We start from the raw sequence: 19,677 nt of genomic DNA on the forward strand, positions 1-19,677 counted from the left end.
CTACTTGACTACTTGACAAGGTATATACCCTTTATGTTCCTTATGCCTGAGGCAGGGGACAATACACCACACTGTCAAATGCTAAAGACAAGTCAACATGCTTGGGAGCTACTGTTCACATCCTCTCCCAGGACTCAGAACAAATGGCAACCAAGCTGGCTAGCTCTCCCCAACCAGGCAAAGTAACTGGATAGTCCAAGAGATAGAGGAGGAGGAAGAAGAGGAGGAAGAGGAGGAAGAGGAGGAAGAGGAGGAAGAGGAAGGCCCCATAGCAACAGAACAGTTAAAGAAAGTACATTGAAGAGGTGGACCAGAAAGAGATATCAGAAGCACAGAAAAATTAGTTGTGATAGCTTTAATTGTCAGCTTGACACCGTGTAAAGTCTAGCTCAGACTGGCCTGTGTGCATATCTGTACAGAACTGTCTCAGATGCTTCAACTTTATTATGGGAAGACCCACTAGGAAAGTGGGTAGCACCACTCCCTGGTTTGGGGTCCTGGAGTATATAAAAGTAAAGAAACCTAACTGAGCACTAAGCATGCACACTCTTACTTTTTTTCTGCTCTGGACTGTAGAAGTAATGTGACCAGCCACTTCTAGGTCCTCGCCCTGATTTACCCCACATTGATGTACTGTAACCTGGAACTGTAAGCCAAATAAATACTTTATCCCCTAAATTGCTTCTTGTTCCAGCATTCTGTTATAAAACCAGAAAGAATTCTAAAACAAGGTTGTGTATCAGTCAGGGGCTTCCTAACCTAGAAACTTCATCACTACTACATTTCTAAGTCACGACATTGGTATCTAGTCTCTCATTATGAATTGCTTGTAAATGATTCCATTTCGAGGCATGACAGCCGAAGATTGTACTAAAGGCCATGAGAAACTCACTAGCTGGGCACACTATGACCCCCATCTCGCTAATCTTCAATAACTTCTTAATATCAACAGATTATAACAGAATACAGAGGTTCAAGATTTCCCAAGGACATGGAAATGTTAAGGGTAGAGTCCAGACTTGAACTTGGGTCTTCAGACCTCCAAGTGAAAGGTTCCTTGTTCTACATCATGTTACCTCATAAAGAACAGAGATGCTGGAAAACACAATAAAGGGGAGATTAAGGCAGACTGCAGGAAGACATTGGAGAGGAACAAGAAGTGTGGCTTGATAGCTTGGTAGATTGTGTGTAAACAGCAAGGGGCAAAATCATAAGGTGTTAACAGGAAAACATGGTTGAAAGAGTAACAAGGTCTATTCATGGGTCACTCACATAAATGGAATGTTAAGGAAGTGGACAGAATCTCAGGAGCTTCAGAGACATGGAAGACAGAACAGAAATTCTAACAACTGTATATTCTAATCCTAGAAGGGAGGCAAGAAGAGAAGAGAAGGAAGATTGAGGCAGTACTTAAAACTGAGTGCTTGATGCCAGGCAGTGGTGGTGCACGCCTTTAATCCCAGCACCTGGGAGGCAGAGGCAGGTGGATTTCTGGGTTCGAGGTGAGCCTGGTCTACAGAGTGAGTTCCAGGACAGCCAGGGCTATACAGAGAAACCCTAAAAAAACTAAAAAACTAAAAAAAAAAAAAAAAAAACAAACTCTGAGTGGTTGAGAATCATATGGTAAAGTTGTACAAAGATATTTAATATTCCCTTTGTCAACCAGGGAGAGCTGGCAGATTTCTAATAAAGATCAAACAGGGTAAATTCTCAGTTGCTGTGAAGCCATAGGAAATTAGATTAATATAATCAGTGTGCTAAGAGCAAAACAACTACATTTAGTAAGATAATCTTTCAAGGAGATGGGTACAATAAAGTCATCCTCAGAAAAGTAACTTGAGGGAGTAACTCAGTTTATTATAAATGAGTAACTCATTTATTGAGTAACTCAATAAATGGGGGAAGCCTTGTTTCTTCTGATAACAGTTAGTTGTGGGGTCGAGGGAAGGAAGGAGTGGTTAATGACCTCAACTTTCTGCAGTTAGGGTTTTCCCAAAGGTCCAGCCTCCTAAGGGGCCATCAGGTAAAGAGGCAAGATGACCTCAGAGTTACACTTGAAAGTGAATGGCCTCAGCTAAAAGTCATTGATGGGAGATGCTGAAATGCATAGGGTCCAAAATGGCCAGGCTATTTGGTCTGATCAGAGCAGAGAACTGCCCATAAGACCTGTCTATGCCAAAAATAAAACAATTACTCTACCAGCTAAGGATCATCTCAGTGGGTGTAGTGAACACAGATGACAAGGCACAGAGGATGACATAACCTATCAAACCCTTCCATACTGTTTATTTTAAGTCATTTCTAGCTGGTACATAATATCTAACTCAATGATATATATTTTTTTTCCATTCTAAGTTGGTGAATCCATGGATACAGAATCCACAGACATAGAAAACATGAAGGACATTTTAAATGAAACACCACAAGAGGCTCATGGAGGCTGTGAGTATGGTGGGAAATGAGATGCTGTTACCATAAGTGGGACACAAACCCAGCTGTCCGTGTCCTCCTTTACAGACTTCAGATGTCACAGCTATTGTAATGCCCCAAAGCAAACAGCCTCCATGCCTACCTGGACCCTTTAATAGGAATGAAGGAGGACACCTGAATCTCCCTGCAGGTGTTCAGAGCTCATAGCAGCCCAGTTAACCACACTGCCCTCTATTGGGCATCATCAGAAAATGATAGGCCCACTATCAGGAGACAAGCCCTTCCTTGGATATGTCCAGGGTTACTGGCTACTGCCCAGAAGCAGGGATGAGTTCTGAGTTAGAAAACAAGCCATACCACTTCCACCTTCCCACCAGTAAGGCCTTACTGTCCAAAATCTGGCATCTGCAGTCAACAGCCCAGTGAAGGGGGCCAGCAGCGCCTAGTTTCCTCTGTTGCTGCATTTTAAGTACAGACCCTAAGTAGACACATTTTGACACCCCCTAACTCCTGTCCTAAATCCCACTCGGGAGCTCTCAAAAACCATGAGCGTCATGATCGCTACCAAAATATTTACTCAGGAAAAGGAGGGCACTTCATAGTCCCCGAAGTTGCCATGCTCTGATAGACCCATAAATTTGCCAGTTAACACAGCTTCAAACCTGACCCACAGCTCCGTCCCTTTCTCAACCCCAATTCCATCCTTGGAAACCATTAACCGGGAACTGAAGCCACCCAAGTAACCAAATGAGCTCTTTTTATTTCTCTGCCAGTGCTTCGCTCTGAGAAAGAAAGGCGTGCAGGCAGGCCAGCTGCCCCGGTTCCCTTTTATGAGTCTCAATTTATCTGACGCACATATTTCTTAAAGCTTTTGCTGCAGCTTCGCCTCACCGGCTGACAACTCCCCCATTACCACTTAGCTATTTCTCATTCTTTTTTGTGACTTTCCTTTCCTATTGCCACACTTTGCAGACAATATCATTAAGAAGGCTGGAGTTATTAAGCTCTTCGCTCTCAATGGGTTCTCAAAGCATAGAAAGCCACAGAGATCGTGATGAATGTGTTCAAATACGCTCACTTTTTTATACTTCCAAATGAAAATTGAACCATGGCTAACTGCTGAGACAAGGGTTTTAGTGGACAGGCTCCCCTGCTCCAGGTATACTTATGCACAAGAGGCATTATTGCCCCTGACTCTCTGCCTGTTCACAGCTGATGTGCCAAGTTCTAATCACTAAGAGCACTTGTGCAGGTCAGCATCTCTCCTGAAAGCACCTTAGACAGTCAACACAAAAACAGACAAGTTTGCTTATGGTCAGGCAGACCCACTGTAGGTCTCTGGTAGAGGTGCTGGGTGGCATGGGGATGGGGAAACATGCTCATCTCTTGGGGAGGAACCCAAAGAGAAGTGATGGAACCTCACCTATAATCCCATTCAAGGTCACACTCCCAATAGCCTCCCAAGGTTTGTCCACCCTCTAAGCACACCACCCAGTGAACAGTCTTTATCATATAGACCTTTGGAGACAAACACATCCAATTTGTACATGACAGAGTGAGAGACACCACCTAGCAAAATTATTTCTGAAGTTGGCTATGTGTTCTACGTAGGACTTACCTCAGCTGGATATATTCATTTATGGCATGATGGCTTGTGTACTGTCAGTCTTATAACCCACCCAGCTGCTTTATTAGAGCAGAGACTGGCTGTTTCCCTCTGTAGACAGAGATCCTTCTTCCTTCTTCCTATCCTTCCTTCGCCCCTGCTCAGTCTTGCCTACTGTCTTCTACAGTAGGAAGTGGGACCTTCCCTTGCTTTCTCTCTATGCAGTTTTAACAGGGGTAGAGTCTGTCAACACCTGCTCTAGACAGTCTTAAGACAGCCCAATCAGGAAGCTCATTGACCAGACCATAGCGATTGACTTAGGGTTGATCCTATAAGCAAATCTGAGCCAACAAAGCAGACAACCAGGAACAATCCTTGGGCTATGGAGTGAAAGCATGCCCTCTCCGCTGCTCCACTTGAACTTGGGAGAAAGTAGGCACGACACCTTACACAGCAGCTGCTTCCAAATGAAAACAGCAATGAGCAGAAAGGAGCCAGTGGCTGAAACATGCACGCTCCTCGGGTCAGGGAAAGCCTGAGACTGGAGCTGCCTCGGGGTTGGGAAGGTAGCTTTTCAGTCATGTGAGCTGACTTTTTTTTTTTTTTTTTTTTTGGGGGGGGGCTATGTTGCTGTGCATTCTTCTGTCACCTGCAACTGAACATAAGTTCCACGAGGACTTAGGTGTAGCCTGAGTAATCAACTAGTTGTTTATTTACTTATTTGCTCTAAGATGGACTTATGTGGCAAAGAGTTTTGAGAGACCTGAAGTCCAAGGTTGAACAGTTTCGTCAACTGCACTTCTGGTGAATGCCTTTGCCTGGGAAACAGTGTGGCAAAAGAACAGAAATCAAATTTGTACATGCAGAAGAGACCAAGTCACAAGGCAGGAAGAGGGGTGGGAGTTTTGTTCCATTCTACAACAAAGTTCTCTCTGAGAACTGACTGGGGTCCCCTGGGTACAATCCAGCTCCCTCCTGAAGGCTGCACACCCACCTTCTCTTTTCCAGGCTCTTTCTAACATAGTATTTATCCTGGAAAAAGTACAGACCTGGACCCCCAGCACTGTACTGTGCAGCATCTACTATGCTTTGTTCTAACACTGACCAAAGCCCTCTGTCTCTGGCTTTTATAACCAGTATTATTATGAGCCTGCTATTTTTTATTGTTTGGTGATATATTTTTTATTAAATCAAGACCTGACTCCCACTTATCCAGTTTCTTGCCTATCTCCACCACTTTTCTCTACCAACTGCACGTGGCTTCTTTTTTAAATTACTTAGATGCCTTAACACAGGGAGCTGAGCTCCTAACACGCCTGGTCAGGTAACTCAACATCCTCCAAGACAAGTAAGTTCCTGTTTTCCTTATTCATTACCTAAGACCTTTGCAGGCTGTATAAAACTCAGGCAGCACTCTTTAGAAGTTCCCTGGTTGGGGGGATTAGGTGGGGAGGATGTCCCAATCTCAGAAGAAGCAACAAGACCCAAACAGAAATGAGCCAGACGACTAAGGCAGCCCACAGCCCAGGACAACTGAGTACTCCCTAAAGGCATGATCACCTTGATGTTCAGAACATCCAAGGACAGTTCCCCATCACTGTGTTCCCTGAGGCAATTCCAGAGTCTGTTTCCTCACTAATGAGATGGTGACATGGCTGAACTACACCAGACAGTGAAAAGCGCCTGAGATTCCGAAGCCAGATCACAGAATGTGAAACCCCGCAAGCTCATTTCCTAGCAGTGTAGCTTGAGGCAAGTAGCTTTAATTCTTTGGGCCTCCATTTCTTCATCTATACAACAGCATGGCCAGTATATGGTGATATCAGAAAGATAAAGTAAGTGAACATATATGGAACCTCAAGAATGTCTAGCATGCTGTGAGCTCCATACACAGAATGGTCAGTATTATTACCTACTCTTAGTTTGGGTTTTATTGCTATGAAGCGACACCATGACCATGGGAACTGTTAGAAAGAAAACATTTAATTGGGGCTGCCTTACAGTTTCAGAAGTTTGGCCCATTATCATTACGGTAGGAAGCATGGCAGCGTGCAGGCAGACATAGTGCTGGAGCAGTTGTGTGAAGAGTAAACGAACTATTGGATAGCCAAAACAAAGTAAATGTTCAAAACCCTATTGAAATATAAAATTCCACCATATTCCCACAAGTGTGGCCACTCGTAGCCACAAAGATACAGCCCAGTGCATACAAGAGAACAAGGAGTCACACATCCCCTATCCATGGAAGCCATGGAACTAATGATGCCTTTGTGTACCCAGGTACACAGCTCTGTATCCTATGCAGGGCTTGGGAGCAGAGCCAGCAGTAGAATTATAGGCAACTAAAGGAAAGTCGGAACCTTAGGGATAGCGGTGCAATCTGCTTTCCTTAAGCAAAAGTAATGTTGTTCTTTGTAATCCCCTTTGGGCCTATCTAACCAATGCACATTTTCAGGAAAAGAATGAAAACAGTTCTTTTATTTCTTGGTGAGAATACCTTAAGCAAAACTGGTAGAAAAAACTGAGCTCATAGCTCACCCAAAGAATGCTTGCCTCGCATTTGCAAGGCCTCAGATTCCATCTTCAGCACTACAAAAACAAAGAAAATGGGTCCAAGTGGCCTACTCTTTACACCTAAAGAAAGCTTTTCATTTGAGACCAGAACTGATGGAAGATGTTTCTTTTCAAATAATGCTCAGGAGAGTGTGTTAGAGAGCTCTTTAACTGGGCATGTGCAGCAGCCCTCCAAATGGCCTGTGTGACACCCTATGACTTTTAGAAATGACTTCAAAACAATGATCATTGTGGTGGTTACAATAGGAATACCCTCCCCCCATAGACTTGTGTGTTTGAATGCTTGACCTACAGGAAGTGGCACTATTAGGAGGTGTAACGATATTGGAGTAGGTGTGGCCTTGCTGGAAGAAGTGTGTCACTGTCAGGGAGGGCTTTAGATCTCCTATACTCAAGCTGTGATCAGTGTGGAAGACTCAGTCTTCTCGGGGCTGCCTTTAGATCAAGATGCAGTGTAGAACTCTTGGCTCCTTCTCCAGCACCATGTCTGTCTGGATGCTGCCATGCTTCATGTCATGATGATAATGGACTAAACCGTTGATAATGTAAGCCAGCCCCAATTAAGTTTTTCTTTATAAGAGTTGCCATGGTCATGGTGTCTCCTCACAGCAATAAAACCCCAACTAAGAGAACCATAATGAAAGAAAATTTTGGTTTGTGCTTTTTACTTTTTATGAGGTAAGGCTGAATTAGTATCATCTTCTTTTGTTTTAGTCACATGATGTCATTATTTCCTTCTTATCTGAGTGAGAAGACCGATCTATAGTGCGCCCTGGAGGTATGAAGCCACTAGTATGTACATTTCAAGTCCCATTGCTCACCTTCCAAGGCCACACTGTGTTGATTGGTGCATAAAACAAGCAGTAGCATTTATTTGTAAAATTTAATACTTGTAACTCTCAGAACAAGACTTGTTGTGATTGTGCCCAGTGTTGGTTGATGCCTCACATAAATTTTTAGTGCTTGAGCTCATGGTCCTGAGATCTCAGCAACTATTCCTGGCTCCATTCGGGAACAGAAACATCCTTACAATGGCTCACTCCAGGTTCTTCCCCACTGATCTTGAAAGCTAGCAGTGAACACCTCATGGGCTCACTCTCTCCATCTGTCTCAGAAATTCTAGGCCCAGAAAGAAATCACTAAGAACAAACTGAACATTCTCAGACAGCTCCTCGGGTTAGGTTAGAGAATGCATATCAGCTCTGCTCTGCAAGGTCATGGAGCAGAGAGAATCAGAGGCAGGTTGTACCACAAGTGATTCTCAATAAGCATTTATAAACCCACTGAGGATATTTTTTATCCTAATATCTATCCCTAGATAGCAGAGAATTCAAGGAGGGATGGAAGAGTCAAAATAGAATATATAAAATCCTGTGTCTTGTTTAAAATCCTGGATTTACTGGTGGGGAAAGATTGAGTTGGTTCCTCCAGCTTTCTGGGCCTCATGGTAGTCACCTGTAAAGGGATATCCATGCCCACTTCGAGAAGCCCTGGACAGTGATGTGGAATGTTGTATAGCGAACTACATAGTGCACATAAAGATGAAGAACTACATGGAAGTGGAATATCAGAAGGAAAGCCATCCTAACTTCTAGGCTCACTGAAGAAAGTACTTTCTACAAAGATAGGGAATGCCAGCTTCATATTTAATGCTTGCCACAATAAACACCATACCAGTATAAACACCTGGGTCAGGTCAGCCTTATTTAAATTAGGGTAAGTCCACACTTGGGATCCACTCCCAGTATCTGAGCAGAATTCAACAGGACTCACTTACCAATGCCCCACTCACCATCAACCACATAACCCTTTTCTGTTCCAAGTCCCAAGGGCAGCAGCAAGGCCACCATGGGTCACTGCCAAGAAAATAAACCATGGAGCATATTTTAAATCTTTTCTAGAAGTAAAGATAAGGAAGAGAAATTTTTTCTGAATGAGCCAATGTTCCGACAGAGAACATTCAATAATGTCAGACACACACTGAAGTCCCAAAATAGCTTTTTCCCAGAGCCAAGCTTATGTGCTGGCACTCTTCAGGAAGAACTTCAAGTCTCTCATAATTCTTGGGATGTGGCAATGAAGAAAAGGAATTGCTTTTCTGCTTTTTTTTTTTTTAACAGAGGACTGATTAATTTCCATGGTTGGTCTCAGGGGGAAGACAATCTCCATTCCACTTGTCTTCCCATCTGTGCTCTGAACTCATTTCTTACACTGTATTTCCTGAAAGAGATAAAGTCTCTTCTCAAAATCTTCCTAACTTGCTGGGCCCACACCCTTTGATATATAACTGCGCAGTATCTTACAAGGAAGAAGAATGAGGAAAAGGATGAGTAGAAGAAAGAGGAGGAGGAAGAGGAGAAGTGTCAAACTGTGGCCAGCTACACCAAGCAGAACTGACAGTGTGCTGGTCCTAAGTGTAGACTTCAGAAACTCAACTGCTATGCATCATTCTCTTCTACCTACATCACTGTGACAAGAGCATATTCTGTGCTCCCAGAAGATAAGAGCTACATAAAGTAAGATGTCTCCAGCTGAGATCCCCAGCCAACCATGGCATGAGCAGGGTCTCTGTCAAAGGTCTTAACAGACTGTTCCAGGCTACCTGTGGGCTAATAAGCTATCTGTCTCTGTAGGGATTGGTACAGAAGCAGTCCCACCTACATATCAGGAAAATCCCATGCTGGAAAAAAGTTGGGAACCTTCCAGGTATTCTCTACTTTAGCATTTTAGAAATGAACAAAGTTAAACACACATACACACACACATACACACACACACACACACACATGTCTTAAGAGCCAAAACTGGGCTGCTTGTGGTTTTTTTACATATATATTAAAGTAACCACTGTTAACTATCACCATCAATTCAGAAAAAAATGGGGCATTTTAATACTAAAACTGAAGAGGAATATAATCCTGGAATATAAATATAGCATAGTTTTTTCTTCCTAAGCAAAGGCAGTTGGCCATCCTCCAGTCTGAACTTTTTTTTTTTTTTTTTTTTTTTGGTTTTTCGAGACAGGGTTTCTCTGTGTAGCCCTTGGCTGTCCTGGAACTCACTCTATAGACCAGGCTGGCCTCGAACTCAGAAATCCGCCTACCTCTGGCCATCCTCCATATATGAGCCTTTTTCTTTCATTCTGTCACAGATTGATGAAAACGTGGTCACTAAGTAGTTCTGTTCCATGTGTTAACAACCTCCCTACATGCTTTATGGTAGAAACTGTCAGCAAAACATGAAGTAAATTACATAAATTCTAAGACTTAAATCTAGGTTTTGTTTGTTCTGTGACAACGTAAAACTTACCCTTTTTTCCACTGAAATAGAAAGTAAAATTACAGCACTTGGGAGGCAGAGACAGACGGATTTCTGAGTTCGAGGCCAGCCTGGTCTACAGAGTGAGTTCCAGGAGAGCCAGGACACAGAGAAACCATGTCTCGGAAAAAAAAAAAAAAAAAAAAAAAAAAAAAAAAAAAAAAAAAAAAATGAAAATAAAAGATAAATTTCTGTTTCCTTAGCTGGACATCTGTAGACAATATGGGTGACCATTAACTCTATGAGAGTCACTGCTGAGCACATACAGGCAGTGTTCTATCCACATGCAAAGGGCACACAGGCTTCATTAAGTTGGACCAAATAACCCTTAAATATATTATCCAAGATAGTCTACCCAGTAAAAGAGACCATACCAGTGCTTGTACATAAAAATGTCAATAAAAATAAAAACCTCTAAGACCTTCCAAAAGAAATGTTAAAAAAAGATAAATTTGATCACCTCCATTGTATCGGCCCCATTGGCAACCAAGAGTACCTCTGAGCAACCAGCACAGCCACCAAACCCCGCCTCCATGGGGACATTTGAGCTGCACTCTGTGGCCACCTGAGACATCATAAGCTACTCCTATGGAGGTAATAACATACACCTGGGGAAAAGAAGGTGGTGCTCCAAATGGGAGATCCACCAAGGGCTTCGGACCATACAATGTTACAGAATGGAGGGAGGGTCTGATACCAGCTCCAGAAACACATGGCTCAGTCACCCATGAGTGCTTTCTCTGTGCCATGAAGAGCTAACCCATGATTCTTTTGGCTATATGGAGGCCTAAGAGAAGGAAGATCCCCAAAAGTGGAAAGTAATTATTCTTGTCATTCAAAACTCCCAACCGTACCACAGAAACCAGGCTGCCTCTGGCTATGACACCTGTGCAATCACAACAGGTGTCTGTTCCATCTAGAAATTTTGAGACTACTGTGTGACTCACTCTTTCCTTTCCCTGTGCCATGAAACCATCAGACTTTCCAATAGAAACAAAACCTCAGTATGAGGCCACCAAGCGTGAGAGCAGAGTATAAGATAACCCTTAGTTGTTAGTAGCCGCTGAGTCTTTGGGTGCCTGTGTTCTGAGGTATGACAAAGCCTACATACAGATTGTGTCCCACATAGTGGGAATGTTATAGTGGTCTTCTAGACATCGACAGTAATGACAGTGATAGACTATGGCAAGCTTCTCTTAGCTCTGTTTCTGAACCTGGCCTTTAGACAACTGGGAGGTAGAGGTGACAGATGAACAGAAGTACCTAAGTATGTGTCCTGCATCTGTTGGACATATCACCAATTAGAAAAACAAGTCCTCTCTCTCTCTCTCTCTCTCTCTCTCTCTCTCTCTCTCTCTCTCTCTCTCACACACACACACACACACACACACACACACACACAGCTCTGGCCTGGCTGGCCCACTAAGCTCTGTGGTGAGGTTATCATACAGCTACAAGGACCCGTGCTGAGTATCAAGAACTGTTTATTTGGGACTGGAAGGCCGAGGATCTGAGCACTAATGCTCACCTACCTTTGCCCATTCCTCCAAAGATGCCTACTGTGCAGGCACTGGGTAACACAGGCCAGGCACTTTGCTTTGCAGAGTTATATTCATACAGGAGAATAAACAATGAACATTAAGATAAATACCAATGGCATATGAGAGCTATTTGGGAATGATAGGAGACAAATTGGCAGAGCTTAACGAAAATAGCCTTGGAAGGAAATCCAGGAAAGGCTTCTCAGAGGAGCAGATATTGCAGATGAAAAATAAGGCTGTCTATGCCAGGCAAAGAGCTGGGGAGAGACAGCAAAGGCAGGCAACATCATCACAAGAACAAAGGGTCTGAGCTGGAAAGGAGGGTAGCTCATTTAAGAAGAAAAGAAAAGCCAGAGCTCTAGGCAAGGGGACACAGGTGATTGACAGAAGTTTGCTGTGGGGGACTACTTGTCACCTGGGCCTGGTGGGTCTTGAACCAGGGTTTAGAGGGGTTTTGTTTTGGGGGGATTTTGGTTTTTTTCTTTTGTGCCTGTATAACGGGAGGTAAGGAATAACATAGCAGAGATGTGATGGGATCCAACTGCATATGAGTCCCCGAATGCTTTGTGAATGATGAGCCAAAAGGAGGACAGACCAAGGAAGACAGGAAGCACCATCACCTTGGCGACCTTCAAAGGTCCTATCAGTACTTCATCTGAGCTGCCTGCAGCCTGCATTCAGAGCTCACATGCTCTTTGGGCTCCAGCAGACTAGAGTAAAGGTTCAGATAGTTTTGCTCAACTAGCACGTTTTCCTGCTAAGCATTTCTGGTTCCTTTCTCAGAGCTAGAGCCATGCCCAGCACATGCCCATGAGGGGATTCCTTTGCCAGATGCCAAGCAACCATCAACACACCATAACTCTGCATCAACATGACACTAGGTTCATCCCTCCCACTGGATAGAATTGAGAGGACACAGAACCTTGTCTGGACTAGGAGAGTAGTTCATCACCAAGACAAACACAGGAAACACAGGCCAAGATAAGGTTGTCCAGTCCACTAGATTTGACAGTAGAGAAACAGGCATATGGGGTCAGGTGGGTAATAACAGAGTCAGGAGAGGTCTATTCTGACAGGAGGAGTCCTAAGCTTTCTCTAGTAAGGGAAGGAAGGCTTAGAGAACAAGGTCAGGGTGCAGAAATTTGACCCACTGGCTAGACTGCTGGTATATAAAAGTTCACATTAACACAGAGAAGGTTCTCCTAAGCCAGTCAGCCTTAGGTGACCTTCTGACTATGCAGAGGAACATCAATGAGATCAGACCAAAATGATCTGAACCAGGTTAGAACTGTCCAATTCAGACACACACACACACACACACACACACACACACACATGAAGAAATTTAAAAAGGCCTACTTGCTTTAGGTATAGTACTTTGACGTTGTTTGTTATGCAGCAATAGCTAACTAATACTGAGAGGACTCAAAGCCAGAAGCTATTGCTAATTATGTGTAGCAAATCTCTGGTGAAGCCACAGTCATGTCTGTTTGCCTATGTGAAGCTACTGCATATTCAGATCACTGAACAAGGGTAATGGACCTTGAGATTCATTCATTTATTTATTTATTTATTTATTTATTTATTTATTTATTTTGGTTTTTCAAGACAGGGTTTCTCTGTATAGCCCTGGCTGTCCTGGAACTCACTCTGTAGACCAGGCTGGCCTGGAACTCAGAAATCCACCTGCCTCTGCCTCCCAAGTTCTGGGATTAAAGGCGTGCGACACCACCGCCCGGCTTTGAGATTCATTCTTGTCGTTAACTTTACACATTATCTAGTACCTTTTTGGAAACCCCCTTCTATCTTTGAGCTTTGGTTTTATATCTGTAATGAAAATATTGGAAGATTTCTAAAGAGCTGTCTTGTCAAATGCTCTGCACTTAAGTGACTCCGAACTCTTTATCTATCAATCTGGCATCTAACCAAAATGCATGGTTTTTTTTTCCCCAGAGTGAACAGCCTACCATGCCATGGCTATGGCTATGGCTATGGCTATGGCTATGGCTATGGCTATGGCTATGGATATGGATATGGATATGGATATGGCTATGGCTATGAACAGAGTTGCAGACACAAGAACAACTATGATCGGTGTTGGCTCTGCCTGCTCACCAGTAGCCTGGGGCCCCTGGGCTTACTGTCTAATGAATACAAAGGTAAAACCTGGCAGGTGACTTGAAACCCAAAAAGCCCAAGTACTGATGACAACAGAAGGTAAGACTCAGGTTCACAACTTCCTAGAAGACAGAGAGGGTACATGTCCAGCATCCCAATGACTCTGGACTTATGGATTCTTGCCAAGTGTTGGAGGAAGAATTGAGGTAACATGGACCCCAAAGTTCTCCACACCTCTAGTTACAGCCATCCTTCAAGATTTCTTCTATCTGAGAAAGAGTTGGACATGTGAACATCATCTGCAGTGGGGCCCAGAAAGTATACTACCATGAAACCAGGGGGCAATGGACATGGTGTTTCTCTCAAAGCCAGCTCGGCGAGGCAGCTGTTCCTCCTTGAACCAGCGCACGATGACTTCTCTGGAGAGTGGACGCAGAGGTCGCTCCCAGGTCCTGCAAGGAAGAAAGAGAGTGAGGAAGGGGAAGGATCAAAGAGGGGGAAAAAAGGAAGGAGAGGAATAGGTAGGAGAAAGGGAAGGAGTTGAGTAGAAAGAGATGGCAGAGCAGAAAAAGGCATTTGCTCCCAAGTTGGACCGTGTGAGTTTGATTCCAGGAACCCACAATTGACTCCCACAGGTTGTCCTCTGACCTCCACATTCATGATATGGCGTGTGTGTGTGTGTGTGTGTGTGTGTGTGTGTGTGTGTGTATGTGTGTGCATGATTGATCAATTAATTAATTAATTAATTAATTAAAAGTTTTAAAAGCATAGAATGGTGAAGGCATTTTCAATTATTCTCCCAGATTCAGAAAACACACAAGAAATTTATCTCATAAAAATCAAGTATTTCTGCATGCTAGAATATTCTACCTGCAAATATCAAAAGATAAGTGACAAATTGAGAAAACAGATTTGTCACAATTTTTTTCTCTAACTTAGGGAAACTGTAGATATGGATAAAAAGAGCATGGCGCATACAATGAAAGAAGGATGACTGGACCACAGATAGAGAAGAAAATAGCATGGCCCTTCAACATTTGTGAATCACTTAGTCTGGCTCATAGACACACGTGAGCATTGAAATGAACCCCAAGACATATTTCCTCAAACAAGGTTGAGCGCAAAACAAGGTGGGCCAGGTGCAAAGCAGAGATATTAACCCTGTGCAGGACCATTGAATCCCAAAAGCACATAGCCCTGGAGCAAAGCCCCTGCTTGGGAGAATATCTTTGCAGATTATGGTTACCCAATGTAAAATTAATTTCTGCAAGTTTATATACACAGAGCACTGTTGGTAGTGGTTGCAAAAAGGTTTGAAATAGCAATGTCTGCTAGACTGATGGGGTCTCTGATGACTAATAGCAAATCCACACCACAGAACACAAGGTGGCTATTAAAGAAGAGAGGAGAAGCAAGGTTGTTTGTTTGCTTGTTGTTGGTAGCTGCACAAGAAAAGCTCAGGGGTCAGGATAAGGTACAGATAAGAAGCTGAGAGAAGTGTCTATGGTGATATAGTGAAGAGATGGTACCCAGGGAAGGAAACAGATTTCTCTATGAACACCAGACCTTCTAGTTTAGGAGTCATACATGATGAGGAGTGAAAGAAGAAAGGAAGGTCAGGCAGGGAGGGAGGGAGGGAGGGAGGGAGGGAGGGAGGGAGGGAGGGAGGGAGGGAGGGAGGGAGGGAGGGAAAGGGGGTGGAGAGAGAAGATGGAAAGGCAGAGTCAGCTCTTACTAGACTCTAGAGAAAGGGAGTAGTAGGTTATGAACAACCCCAAAGTCCAATCAGAACAAAATTAGACAAACCACATTCTCTGGGGGTGAACTGATTCCTGAACATTTCCTGAGGACAAGGGAGCCACAAGCATGCAATCCCATATCTCTGCTCCACAGGAAGTAGCTATTTTACAAGGCTAGCCAAGGGGCCTTGAGACAAGAGGCCAGATCTCATGGTTATATAGCAAGACAGACAGAACATGGAGAGGCTCCAGGTGACCTGTGTCTTTTGCTTTGCCAATCATGGGTTGTCACTGAAATGTCCTAGGCAAACAACTCCTCTGGGGTCACAAATGTGTGCAAGGACCTCACAATCTATCCATTCTACTGTGCAAACCTGCTGTTCAAACTACATACAAACCAGCTCCATCCATGGTTAGAAAAGGCTATGGTCCTAAGCCCCAGATACTGGGCCATATTCATTCCATCTTAGGTCTTTCATTACAAGGTTTTGACCAAGGTCAAGGAGTCTGTAACTACAAAAACATTTAGAGTGTTTGTATATGCAGATTTTGAGGGAAAGAAGCTATATAGCTTTCTTTAGATTATCAAGGATGACAAGAATCCTTGACCTCTGAAAGTTTAACCCCCAAATTGCTAAGTTGTTTGAAAGGTCCAGAGTCTACCTTATTTTTATCTTCTGCCCATTTATATAGGCTGGAAAGCTGAGGCCCTGAAAGGCAAATGACCAACAAGCAACAAACAACCCATGGAGCTTGCCTCATTGGTCCACAGCTCTTCTTGGAGTATATCTATCCTAACATACCTGTCAGGTCCTGCGAGTGGTGATGGTGAACCGGTGCCAGGAAGCTGGTGATAGAGTCTTGCCTCCTGCTCATGGTTCTGGCCAAGTTCTTGGAACATGGTGCTCAGGCCAGCAACAGTGCCCTTCTGGATGGCTCGGAGTGAGTGGCGCCGGTACTCATCCCGGGCTCGCTGAGCACGACGGCTCCTCTCCTCATCAGCCGCCTTGGATCTACGCACTGGAAAGGAAAACAGATTGGTTGGCCTTGTCCCACAGTCCATGTTGTACACTGGGCAAACACAGACAGCATTGTAAACAACTTACTTGGAAATCCAAGGTTCCCTGGGAAGTGGTCACAGAGAACCCCATGGTCTACGAGACACTTGGCTCAGATATAACCCCATGGTCTACAGATATAGCAAGGTGCTCCCAGCTGTGTGTGCATGTTTGTATGTGGCACGTGCGTGCGTGCATGCGTGCGTTCGTGCGTGCATAGGTGAGTGAGTGCTTGCGTGGATGCTTGCGTGAGTGGGTGAGTACTTGAGTGGGTGCTTGCATGCGTGGGTGGGTGTGTTTCTGTGTGGGTGGGTGGGTGGGTGTGTGCGTGCATGCGTGCATGAGTGTATAGCTAGCTGTTAAGGAAAGTCTGGGGTTGGAAAAGTGAAGACCAAACAAAGCCTAACGGAATCAAGGACTTCTGTTTGAACTGGTCATCCTGAACTCTGACCGCTTCTTGCTAGGTCTCTACCTTCCTCTAAAATCTGAGATTTCTCAATAGAGAGCTCTGGAAGCTGACCCCAGACTTCAAATTGTGCAAGATTAATGATTACACCGGCCTGGCAGACCACATCCCCTTCCAAGAAGGAAAATCTTATTCTATCTACTCAACATGATCACAGGCTCCTACAGTTCTCTAGAAACCACAACTTAGTCAGAATTTGGAGCACACAGTGAGTAGTTCTAGTCCACAAAGAGTGTTTCTCCTTCACAGGTGGGCAGGAGCCTTTCCTGAAAATTTGGCATCTCCCAGATCCAAGCACATAGTCTGTGCCTACAGAAGAATTTACCGAGTGATGTCACACACAGAACATCTCCTGCATTTTGAGCTTCACAGAAACAGGTTCTTTGGCCTGCTCATTGCCCAATTCCAGTGTCTGGAACAGACTTGGCAGACAAGATACCATTCTAGGTGATAAGGGCATCGGGTATGTTGGGAGATGGGTTCATGCTTACCATACAAGAGTGAAGACATGAGTTCCATCCTCAACACCCTATAAAAAGTGGACATGGTGGCATGTGCCAGAAATCTGGGGAGGCAGAGACAGAGAATCCCTGGAGCTTTCTAGCTGAATCTATTTACTTCCAGTTTAAGGAGAGACCATTTCAAAAAAACAAGGTGGGAAGTGATCGAGGAAGAAGTTCAAAATCAACCACCGGCCTCAGCATGCACAAGTATGTGCATGTGCAGACACACACACACATACACATGTACGCACATACTCACATTTTAAAAAAATAATGATTTTAAAAAGCATTCCACGATTTGGCTCTGCATATTATTCTAGGCTGAATAGAGAGAAGATATGGAAACAGACCCTTCTTTCAACCACTCTGATCAAGCTGGGAAAAGGACAGATAAATATCACTAACCTTAATGAAAATGGTCATGAGTGTCATTTTTAAAACAGGAAGAAGAAGACAAACCAGGGTCCACAGCATTCATAATGTATAGGGACCAGGGCTGCCAAGGGATGATCAGCCTTGGCCTGTGCTGTGTGGGAGGTGGTCTGCTCCCATCAAAATTCATGTTGGGGTGTAGGGCCTTTAAGGGAGACTGGAGTTACCTTCGAAAGGCTGGATTAGTTTTCCTGGGAATAGATCAGTTTTTGGGAAACAAATGTCTAAAATAGATCCTTTGTCCCCTCTCTGCCTCTGCTTGCTCTCGGCAGAGGATAAATCTGTTTTGCTTGTGAATTACTTGAATCTTGTGAATTACAGTGAAAGACAATGAACAAGATAGTGTGACAAGAACAATTACTTTCTAAAGAAAGGAGGTAGGGAGAGCATTCCAGGAAGAAACTCTGGGCTTTGGTGATCCAGTGACTCATCTGTATGTCTCTGGCAGCAAGAATTCTGTGAAGCCTGCTTGCGCTGTGGGCAGAGGGTTAGACAGGGTCAGGAAATCCAGGACTGACTTCACCATCATTGAGTAGTGATGTATTGGAAGCCTCTACCATACAAAGACAAACAACTACATGGAGTTACATAAGAAAGCCCTGTCACAAAAACATGAAGGAAGGAAGAAAGGAAGGAAGGAAGGAAGGGAGGGAAGGAGGGAGGGAGGGAGGGAGGGAGGGAGGAAGGAAGGAAGGAAGGAAGGAAGGAAGGAAGGAGTGGAAGAGTCATTCATTTAGTTGTATTTAGTTGTCTACATGTGCCAGCTCTAATTGAATAGGGCTGCCACTTATAATTATACAACTCAAGCAGCATACAACTCCAGGAGACCAAGTTACAGTGTTCAACCCTCAGAGAACTTTCAGTCTAGTGGGAAAAACCTCACTAAACAGTGGTGCTGTGGTGGGGTGTGTGCTAAACCTCAGGGCCCCCAGAGGAGGCACATCTCATGCAGACATGGGTAGCTTCTGGAAGTGGGGAGAGGTCTAAGCAGATACCTGGGAGATTCAAGAGATTTGACCAACAGTGGCTAAAGGAAGCGATTTCTTAGTAAAATGGTCTCAAAGGCTTGAGGGAAGAGGTGTCCCTCCTGGTACAGTACAGCATCACTGAAGACATGTAAGGCAGAAAATCCCTGTAAGAGAGACCAGGAACGTACTGCTGTTGTGTTCTAATGCTGTCTTGAGAGATAACTGGAAGCCACTAGAGGGCATAGTTTCATCTGCAGTTTCAAGAGGTGGCTTGAGCTGAACAGCAGTGGAGGGACCAGTGAATGAGAATAGGGAGCTGCAGAAAACAGGAATGCACTGAGTGAAAAGAATGGCTGAAGCAACCACAGGTACAAAAGCAAAAAGGAGGAGGGGGGAATGGGATAGGGGGTTCTAAGGAAGGGAAATGGGGAAAGGGGATGACATCTGAAATGTAAATAAATAAAATAACCAATTAAAAATAAAAATAAATTTAGAGAGAAAAAAACGGGCAGAATCTGTACAATTAGTTTGGATTATTATTATTACTATTACTATCATTGTTTACTTCACTTACAGGGGTGTGGCAATGGAATAGAGTGTGTGTGTACAACTCAGAGGGCCACAGTGGGACTCAGTTCTCATTTCACCATACGAATCCCAAGAATTGAACGCAGGTTGTCAGCCTTGGCAGCATTTGCCTGTACCCACTGAGCCAGTCACAAGCTCCCTTGGTCAGTTTTTATACTGAGACTGAGCAGAAGGGGGAGACCTAAAGGCCAGGTCCCTACCTTTTAAAAATTACAGTGATTGATTGATTGATTGATTTAGTGTGTGTCTGTGTGTGTGTGAGTGTGTATCTGTGTGTGTTTGTGTATGTGTTATATACAAACATTTAATTTCTGATTTTTTTGTGATTTTTATTTT

At 43.9% G+C, this 19,677-nt stretch overlaps 1 protein-coding gene across 1 annotated transcript in view; it reads right to left on the bottom strand.

The window, feature by feature from the left end:
* The window catches only part of Sh2d4b (SH2 domain containing 4B), a 73,697-nt gene that overhangs the window by 11,441 nt on the left and 42,579 nt on the right, over window positions 1-19,677 (bottom strand). Inside the window, exons 5-6 of the mRNA XM_034498871.2 lie at window positions 16,130-16,346; window positions 13,915-14,039 (exon numbers count right to left, since the gene is read on the bottom strand). Of these exons, the coding sequence (XP_034354762.1) occupies window positions 13,915-14,039; window positions 16,130-16,346 (342 nt within the window). The remainder of the gene's footprint in view (window positions 1-13,914; window positions 14,040-16,129; window positions 16,347-19,677) is intronic.

The sequence above is a fragment of the Arvicanthis niloticus genome, chromosome 3, assembly GCF_011762505.2.
Source record: "Arvicanthis niloticus isolate mArvNil1 chromosome 3, mArvNil1.pat.X, whole genome shotgun sequence".
Taxonomy (NCBI): domain Eukaryota; kingdom Metazoa; phylum Chordata; class Mammalia; order Rodentia; family Muridae; genus Arvicanthis; species Arvicanthis niloticus.